This window comes from Entelurus aequoreus, linkage group LG22 (genome assembly GCF_033978785.1).
Source record: "Entelurus aequoreus isolate RoL-2023_Sb linkage group LG22, RoL_Eaeq_v1.1, whole genome shotgun sequence".
Taxonomy (NCBI): Eukaryota; Metazoa; Chordata; class Actinopteri; order Syngnathiformes; family Syngnathidae; genus Entelurus; species Entelurus aequoreus.
The window spans coordinates 21,656,193-21,666,224 of record NC_084752.1 but is presented as its reverse complement, the minus strand read 5'-3'; the positions used below and the strand labels follow the sequence as shown (position 1 = coordinate 21,666,224).

The 10,032-nt window shown below is 38.8% G+C and overlaps 1 protein-coding gene across 2 annotated transcripts in view; it reads right to left on the bottom strand.

Moving 5' to 3' along the window:
* Positions 1–4,166: 4,166 nt before the first annotated feature.
* Positions 4,167–10,032, bottom strand: part of slc25a10b (solute carrier family 25 member 10b) — a 49,537-nt gene continuing 43,671 nt past the window's right edge. Inside the window, exon 10 of one of the 2 annotated variants that reach the window (XM_062032463.1) lies at positions 4,167–9,435. In XM_062032463.1, the coding sequence (XP_061888447.1) occupies positions 9,334–9,435 (102 nt within the window). In that variant the 3' untranslated portion in view covers positions 4,167–9,333. The remainder of the gene's footprint in view (positions 9,436–10,032) is intronic. The other variant, XM_062032464.1, reaches the window with a different exon arrangement.

Here is a 10,032-nt window from a genome sequence, read left to right as displayed (position 1 = left end):
TTGTTTGGTGTGGGTTCACAGTGTGGCGCATATTTGTAACAGTGATAAAGTTGTTTATACGGTTACCCTCAGTGTGACCTGTGTGGCTGTTGATCAAGTATGTCTTGCAGTCACTTACGTGTGTCTGCAGAAGCCTCATACAACATGTGACTGGGCCGGCATGCTGTTTGAATGGTGAAAAAGCGGACGCGACGACAGGTTGTAGAGGACGTTAAAGGCAGTGCCATCACGGCACGCCCTAATATTGTAGTCCAGGATAAAATCGGGACAAATTCGGAGAATGGTTGCCCCGGGAGATTGTCGGGAGAGGCACTGAAATTCGGGAGTCTCCCAGAAAAATCGGGAGGGTTGGCAAGTATGTTGCTAGGGCGGGATAGCCGTTCAAAGAGGGTGAATTCATTAAAAAGTGCATGTTAGATTTTTTTAAGAAATCTTTTTTTGCGCCCCAGCCTCACCCAGTTTCTGCATCCAGTGGCCTCCAGGTAAATTGAGTTTGAGACCCCTGCATTAAACTGTCATTTGCCTGTGAGCAGGCTACTGTATGAACACATTTTGTTGCAAGTTACTAGGGGTGTGGGAAAAAATTCGAATCACGATTCTCACGTTGTGCGATTCAGAATCGATTCTCATTTTTTTTAAAAACTATTTTTTTTATTATTTAAATGTTTTTTTTATTTTTATTTTTTTAAATTAATCAATCCAACAAAACAATACACAGCAATACCATAACAATGCAATCCAATTCCAAAACCAAACCCAACCCAGCAACACTCAGAACTGCAATAAACAGAGCAATTGAGAGGAGACACAAACACGACACAGAACAAACCAAAAGTAGTGAAACAAAAATGAATATTATCAACAACAGTATCAATATTAGTTACAATTTCAACATAGCAGTGATTAAAAATTCCTCATTGACATTATCATTAGACATTTATAAAAAATAAAAATAAATGAACAATAGTGTCACAGTGGCTTACACTTGCATCGCATCTCATAAGCTTGACAACACACTGTGTCCAATATTTTCACAAAGATAAAATAAGTCATATTTTTGGTTCATTTAATAGTTAAAACAAATGTACAATATTGCAATCAGTTGATAAAACATTGTCCTTTACAATTATATAAAAGCTTTTTACAAAAATCTACTACTCTGCTTGCATGTCAGCAGACTGGGGTAGATCCTGCTGAAATCCTATGTATTGAATGAATAGAGAATCCCTATGAATCGGGGGAAAATCGTTTTTGAATCGAGAATCGTGTTGAATTGAAAAAAAAAATAGATTTTGAATCGAATCGTGACCCCAAGAATCGACATTGAATCGAATCGTGGGACACCCAAAGATTCACAGCCCTACAAGTTACCCAATTTATAATTACCTTGGAGGTAATCTGACTCACTCCGAACTAGGGTTGTACGGTATACCGGTATTAGTATAGTACCGCGATACTAATGAATCATATTCGGTACTATACCGCCTCTGAAAAGTACCGTTCACTGTTTACTGGATTTGGGTGTACACCAATTTTTGGATGGAAAATATTTTAAAAAAAATAAAAAAAAAAATTGCATGTACATAAGTATTCACAGCCTTTTCTCAATACTTTGTTGATGCACCTTTGGCAGAAATTACAGCCTCAAATCTTTTTTGAACACGATCTCACAAACTTGGCTCACCTATCTTTGGCCAGTTTCGCCCATTCCTCTTTGCAGCACTTCTCAATCTCCATCAGGTTGGATGGGAAGCGTCGATTGCTACATTGATCTTAGTCTAGTCCGGGAGGTGACCAAGAACCCAATGGTCACTCTGTCAGAGCTACAGCATTCCAATGTGGACAGAGGAGAACCTTCCAGAAGTACAACCATCTTTTTTGCAATCCACCATTCAGGCCTGTATGGAATAGTGGACAGACGGAAGCCATTTCTTAGTAAAATATGCCAAAACACACACTAAAAGACTCTCAGATCAAGAGAAACAACATTTTCTGGTCTGATGAGACAAAGATTTAACTCTTTGGTGTGAATGCCAGACGTCATGTTTGGAGGAAACCAGGCACCGCTCATCACCAGGCCAATACCATCCCAACATTGAGGCATGGTGGTGGCAGCATCATGCTATGGGATTGTTTTTCAGCGGCAGGAACTGGGAGACTAGTCAGGAGAGAGGGAAAGATGAATGCAGCAATGTACAGAGACATCCTGGATGAAAACCAACACTTTGCATCTAATCTGATGGAGCTTGAGAGGTGCTGCAAAGAGGAATGGACGAAACTGCCCAAAGATAGGTGAGCCAAGCTTGTGGCATTGTATCAAAAAAGACTTGAGGGTGTAATTTCTGTAGGTTGTGATGTGAATACTAATGTAATTTATGTTTTTTTTTAATAAATTTGCTTAAATAAAAAAAATATATATTTTTTTAATAATATGCTATTTTCCATAGAATTTTGAGGACAAAAATGAATGTATTCCATTTCGGAATGAGGCTGTAACATACCAAAATGTGGAAAAAGTGAAGCCCTACTTATGACTTCAGCTCAGAAAGTGACAGTTCAATTATACACAGGAAGTACTTTTATTCAAATATATGTTTTTTTTGTAAGAGAAGAGAAAAGGTGAGAAAAACACTACTATTTCATGGAAGAAGACAATTTCTTCAGTCACGGCTCAAATTGCTCCATCAGGATATGGAAATTAAGTTATAAAAATAGAAGATTAAGCGGTGTCAGAGGTAAAAGCACAACAAAAGACAAGACAATTCTTCCTTTCGCTTTCCTGGGGCTTACAGAAGGCTAATGACTGCCTGCATGCATGTGAGGGAAGAAGTAGTGCGCCTTATTAACCCTTTACATGTGATAGATATGTGCATTCAATCTCAGGGGCGGTTATACTGCAGCCACTAAAATATACCAAGTTCAATATTAAAACATATATGGTCCTGGCACTGGTTCAGCAGCTCATTTGCAAAAACAATAACATCAGATACAATCTGCAGCCTTTAGATCAGGGGTCTCAAACCCAATTTACTTAGGGGCCGCTGGTGTTAGAGTCAGGGTGAGGCTGGGCTGCACACAGTATTCTATGAGGTGAAATTACTGGCAAAACTCCTTAAACACACAAAAATGTGTTTACTCACGCATAACGATTCACAAGTAAAATAACCCAATTTATTTCTAAAAGCCACGTTCATTGATTATTTTGCTATGACTGATTTGTGGGAAATATTGCTATGATGTATTTCTGATTGGTGATTTTTATACTGTTTGCAATTTCAAAGCTACAAAGAAAGGCAATGTTTTCAGTATCGCAAATGCTGAAATACCCTTTTCACTCCATACTATTCACCTCAGAATCACGTTTTAAACCACATGATAACATTTGTCGACTACCTAAAATATTATGACTTAAGTCTTAATTCATTAAGCCTTAAGTTATTAAAAATTTAACATTTCATGTAGACATTTTTCAAGTTAAAGTTAGAGTACCAATGATTGTCACACTATGTGTGGGGAAATTTGTCCTCTGCATTCGACCCATCCCCTTGTTCACCCCCTGGGAGGTGACAGGAGCAGTAAGCAGCAGTTGTGGTCACGCCCGGGAATACTTTTTGGTGCTTTAACCCCCAATTCCAACCCTTGATGCTGAGTGCCAAGCAGGGAGGTAATGGGTCCCATTTTTATAGTCTTTGGTATGACTCGGCCGGGGTTTGAACTCACAACCTACCGATCTCAGGGCAGACACTCTAACCACAAGGCCACTGAGCATATTTTGATACTGTTGAGTTCCTAGAGATGTCTGCTTGCTTACAGGAAGTTGCTCTTTTTGTTGCCCACTGTATGTTTGTTGTGCTGTATTGTTTGTTTTGAAACCAGTGTTTACTTTTGACAGCAGTTTTAAAATGTATTTTTACTCATTGTTTTTTGACGAAAATGTATTTTACTTTAACCCCGATCGTAGTCAACTGCTTGGCACTCAGCATCAAGGGTTGGAATTGGGGGTTGAATCACCAAAAATGATTACCGGGCGTGGCCACCGCTGCTGCTCACTGCTCCCCTCACCTCCCAGGGGGTAAACAAAGGGATGGGTCAAATGCAGAGGACAAATTTCCCCACATAGTGTGAGTGTGCCAATCATTGGTACTTTAACTTTAACTTAACTCAATATATTTTGTTATAGTGTAGTTTTAGTCGACCAAATTTAACAGTGAATTTAGTGAAGTAAAATATAATTGCTAAGAGTTCAAATATTTACATTTTCCCTAAAAGTATCTTTATTTCGGCTAAACTTGCAAAGCATTTGTTTAACACAAAAGTAGCATGAAATTACGGAGAAGATTGATGCAGTGGCTCCACATGTCAATATAGTAAATACATATCAGGCATTTTGAAATTAGTATGCAGTATTAGTAGAATATTGTTATTTTGCTGTATATTTCTTAGCTCGCCTTTGTAACTCACTCCCGATTTGTTACTGTATACCAAACCAAACAAATTAAATATGATTGGATTAAGTTACCGTCAACATTTGTGATCGTTGTCTAAAATGTCAGTTAATTTCATCATAGATTTATTCAACATGCATTTGTTTTGATTATAGTCTTATTTTTGTGAAAAAACAGGTTGTTGACAAAAGACGAAAATTAATAGTCAACAAATTTACGTTGGTTGCACCGTTATTGTGGTTCGTGTATAGTGGAATTAAAGGTTGCCATAATATATTTAGGTATTTGTCGCCAAGGGCCACAATGACTAAGAGTCTATGGATGTTGTCATTCATCCAGGTCATTGTATTCTCAGGGCATTCACTCGATCGCAACTGGACTGTTCTGGTTTGTCTTAGAAGACGTTTCACCTCTCATCTGTGTAGGCTTCATCAGTTCATGCTCATAGACTTAGATTGGTCAGATCTCATCAAGCGGCTGGTGCCAAAACCCCAAATATTTATACTCCAACACAAGGAGGGTGTGCCTGGGCAAGGATTATTCTGCCCTAATGTGGTAAAATAAAAAACAAACAAAAAAAACTGTTGAGATGCAAAAATAGCAACCCTTGTGTCAATGCCATCGACAGTCGGTAGAGTTTAATTTGAGGTGTTGTGTGGCAGAACAACAACTACCAGACCAAAATAATTCGGAATCACCCACGTCAGCATTGCATTCAGTTGTAAAAGTTGCCACAAAAAGAGCATCTTTGTCCGGAATGTTTCTAACTCCTGTTAATTGTTGGAGGCCAAATTGCAGAGTCTTTTAGGAATGGTTGAAAGGACAGTGTTGTATGTGGGAGACAGGTTGTGTCGCAGACCACTTCCTTTGTACAGGAATGGTTATTCAACCTTGACATAGGTTCCGAACGATCCGTCCTCCCCGTCCAGAATCTCTACATTTTTGTTCTCAAAGGAGTGCTGTTCCTCTCTGAGGTGCAGGTAGATAGCCAAGTGTTGACCTGAAGAGTTTGCCCGTCTATGCTGTGCCATACACCGGCTTAGTGGTGGTTTTGTATCCCCGATATATGAATCAGTGCATTCATCATTAAACTGGATGGCATACACCAGATTGTTTTTTGTGGCCGGTCTTTAGGTCTTTCTCAGGGTGTTGCCTGGCTTGAAGTGTACTGGGATGTTGTGTTGGTGAAAAATGATTGAGTTTCTCAGATAGACCTAAGGTAGACGCAGTGGCGAGCCGTGCATTTCTTACCTAGGCCTTCAGTGATGTCCTACTTAGTCCGACTTCACCGTGGTGACATAAATTAAAAAGTATTTTGAGAGGCGGTATAGCTCGGTTGGTAGAGTGGCCGTGCCAGCAACTTGAGGGTTCCGGGTTCGATCCCTGCTTCCGCCATCCTAGTCACTGCCGTTGTGTCCTTGGGCAAGACACTTTACCCACCTGCTCCCAGTGCCACCCACACTGGTTTAAATGTAACTTAGATATTGGGTTTCACTATGTAAAAGCTCTTTCAGTCACTAGAGCAGGGGTGTCCAAACTTTTTCCACTGAGGGCCGCACACGGAAAAATTAAAGCATGCGGGGGCCATTTTGATATTTTTCTATTTCAAACCATAACAAAATATATGGATTTTGCTAGTGTTTTTACCTTTAGGGCTCCCGGGGACCATAAAGGGTCTAAGTCATTAAAATGTTAAAAACAAGTCAAATTATTATTTTATTTTTTTTAATTTAACGCTTACAGTAAATCTCTATAGTTAAAAAAACAAAAAAGGTTTTATGCCTTTTCTGTCAAAGACAACTTTTGTTTTTTATAATTTCCCCCACTGCCCAAAACATTCAGAAAGCAATGTTTGATGTGAAGTAATTAGAGCCTTAAAGAGATCAATAATGCAGGACACCATTGATTTTAATTCATTATTATTTTTGAGTAATCACAGTGAAAAGATAAATAAAATCCCATTAAATATATTTGGGATCCAAAAGGTGCCCCACTCATAAAGTGATACATTTTTTTTTTACTTTCAACACTTAAGTTACGAGATCAACTTCAGATATATCTGTCGATTTTACGTTTGAACTATTATTTTGTTTGTTTTATGCTATTTTGTCAAAGAAAAAGTTGATGTTTTTGTCTGGCAACCACACAATATATGCAATATTTTCCACATAAAACATTTTAAAGTGAAATATTTGAAATAATTGGAGCCTTGAATAGGTCAATAATTCATTATAACATAGATGTATTTATATTTTTTGAGCAATGACAAAAAAAGAAAAATATAGATAGACAAAATAAATAAAAACAGCCTGCATGGCAGCTTTGTGTCAACGTTGCAACTTTTTCTAGTTAGATTTCACCTCATTCCACTTTTTTTTTTTAAATTTTTGCAATAGCATTTCCAGAACGTGTGGCGGGCCGGTAAACAATTAGCTGCGGGCCGCAAATGGCCCCCGGGCCGCACTTTGGACACCCCTGCACTAGAGAAAAGCGCTATATAAAAATAATTCACTTCACATGGACACGGCTAGAGATACTATTTAGAAACACACTTGCACGCTACTGGGCATTGAATCCCCTCAACAGTGTACAAAAGGGTCTATTTTTCGGCGCATTTAACATTTAATAAACCCGCTTCAGCAATTAAAACATACGTTACGTGGTACTGTCAAAATTAAAATAATTGTATAAAACAAATGAAACATGAAAAAATAAGGAAATAATATATTTGAACTCACAATTGTATCCATCCGACGGCGTATAAGCCAGTGGTACCGCTGTAGTCGGTTGATTCGTGTGACAGTGGTGGGCATTTTCCATTTCACCACCGCTGTTGATTGCCTGCCAAAAATGTATTTCCTTCGCGGGAGCGCGCACCGCTCGCTAAACCGGCATTGCTTGGCTTCGTCTATCCACAGTGAATTACTAGGTGTAAGACAAACACTTTATCTTCGTGGTTATTGTACCGGTGAGTTTTCTGTGGCTTTCTGTGGCTCGTATGGTTCCGGTGCCACTTCCTGTTTTCGCAACTTGTGATTGGATACTCACTTGGGACTCCCAAGTGAGTATCCAATCCCAGCGTAAGGCCAGCTAGAAGGCCTTACTGACAACAACTCGTGATCTGATTGGCTATCGCAACTGTCTATCAACTCTATGTGTCCATTTACTTACAGTGCATACTGCACTGCATTGTCGATTCTGAAGGCTCTGGGCAGATTTTGTATAGCATGGCAACATAAGCTAGCTGAATTCTGATTGGATACAAACTAACCTAAAAACAGCATTGGAAGGAGCATAATATGACATGAAGAGAATATGAATATTTTTAAATATTTAGGGAAGTACATTTAAAAAATAATAGTATCTTTAAATATGATCATGATTTGTGGTTATGTTAGGCCAGCAGAGAAGGCCTTGCTGGCCCTGACGGCCCACCACTGGGTCCTTGTGTTAAAAATAGTTGGGGTTTTGGCACCAGCTACTAGACTAGACTAGACCAATCTAAGTCTATGAGCATGAACTGGTGAAGCCGACTTAAACGAGAGGCAAAACGTCTTCTAAGACAAACCAAACAGTCCGGTTGTGATAGACTGAATTCCCTGAGAATGCACCAAGAGAGAAGCCCCAAAAAATATTGACAGCAAGTTTGAGACCCCTGCTTTAGATACAAGTTTAAAGGCCAACACACCGTCAAACCACACAGAATCACACGCATATTTCAATTAGTATTTTAATTTAAAAAGTCATTAATTCCTGCTTGGTAAAATATCTCACACATAGCAGCAGGCTGATACAGGTCACATTATCATGCAGCAGTCGAGCTGGTGTTTTCTTCTTCAAAGTCTATCCTAGGCTGAAGGTGCAAGGCTGTTCGGATAACCATTAAAGGAGCTTTAAGCTTGAATCCAATCACACTTCTATGCTGCCCTCTGGGGGACACACATGGTAAGGCAACATGACAAGGGCTCTATGGGGGACAGATGTTCATCACAGTTGTTCATTGATGGCACATAAATGCGAGAGGGTCATTTTAAGTCCAAAAACATGTTATAGTCTGGCACATTTTTAGTCAGGTGTGACTAAAGTGCCGTCTTCAAGCATTGGGGGAATCCTGAGTCATTAAGTCAGCTTGGCAAGAAACACTACACGCACAGCTTCTTCAGCGATACTCATTAAAAGACATTTAAAATAGAGCGTCGAGCCCCAGTTAGGCGTAGCATTGTTATGATGACAGCTGATGAGACAACCGGGTCCCCTCCTCCAAATGATTACAATTAAACACCATGAGGAAAAAGGGCTAGGAGGTTCTAACAGACTTGGTTTCCAGATCGAAAATAAACAACCAAGTCAAATATAGGATTGCACCACATTTGGTCAGTACTGGTGGGAATGAATCATAAGCAATTACATAACAGATTAGTGATATTAGCTGTTTACTACAGTGTATATATGCCATGTAACTGTCCTCACCTTTGTCTGCCTAATATTGGCAATCTTCGCCTAAATTCACATCTAATCATAAATGACAGTCTTTTGGAATTAGTTCAACTAAGTCATCATGAAGTCAGGCATTTCCAATAAAACATAGTAAGCTTGAAATAATCACAAAACAACTCAGCACACCTGAAATGATTAAGGACAGGTTCATCTACCCGATAAGGTCATTCCAATAACCTGATGCTCTTCACGTATAAGTATTCTAAAAGTGTTTGTTCCAGTATTAATCCCTAGCAAAATGTGGCGCTGCTCGTTTCGAAAAAAAAATATTCAGGCTCACGCCATGAGACAGAGGTAGAACAAGATGCCATCGGCTGCACGTGGCTTCCTTTTCTTCCCTTCTTCCTCGCGCAAGATGATCAGAGCGGAGCCGTTGAAGAATGATCTGTTCTCAGGACACGATGCGGATTCCAAAGTATATTTTCAGCTGCTCAAGGAAGATGAACGTGAGCACTGTGTGAGGGATCAAGCGGATCCCTGCTGGGACGAGGCCCTGCAAAAATCACCAAACACATTCATTTATTCATATTAAAGGAAACATTAGGATCAATCAAAGAATCCTAATTTGTTCCTGACTAAGGATGTATACAGAGTAGTGTTGTCCTGATACCAATATGTTGGTACCGGTACCAAAATTATTTCGATAGTTTTCTTAATAAAGGGGCTCACAAAAAATTGCATTATTGGCTTTATTTTTTACAAAAAAATCTTAGGGTACATTAAACATATGTTTCTTATTGCAAGTTTGTCCTTAAATAAAATACTGAACATACATGACAACTTCTCTTTTATTAGTAAGTAAAGAAACAAAAGCTCCTAATTAGTCTACTGACATATGCAGTAACATATTGTTTCATTTTCCATTCTATTATTTTGTCAAAATTATTAAGGACAAGTGGTAAAAAATTAATTATCAATCTACTCGTTCGTTTACTGTTAATATCTGCTTACTGTCTCTTTTAACATGTTCTATCTACACTTCTGTTAAAATGTAGTAATCACTTATTCTTCTGTTTGGATGCTTTACAATAGTTTTGGATGATACCATGATTTTGGGTATCAATCCTATACTAAGTCATTACAGGATCAT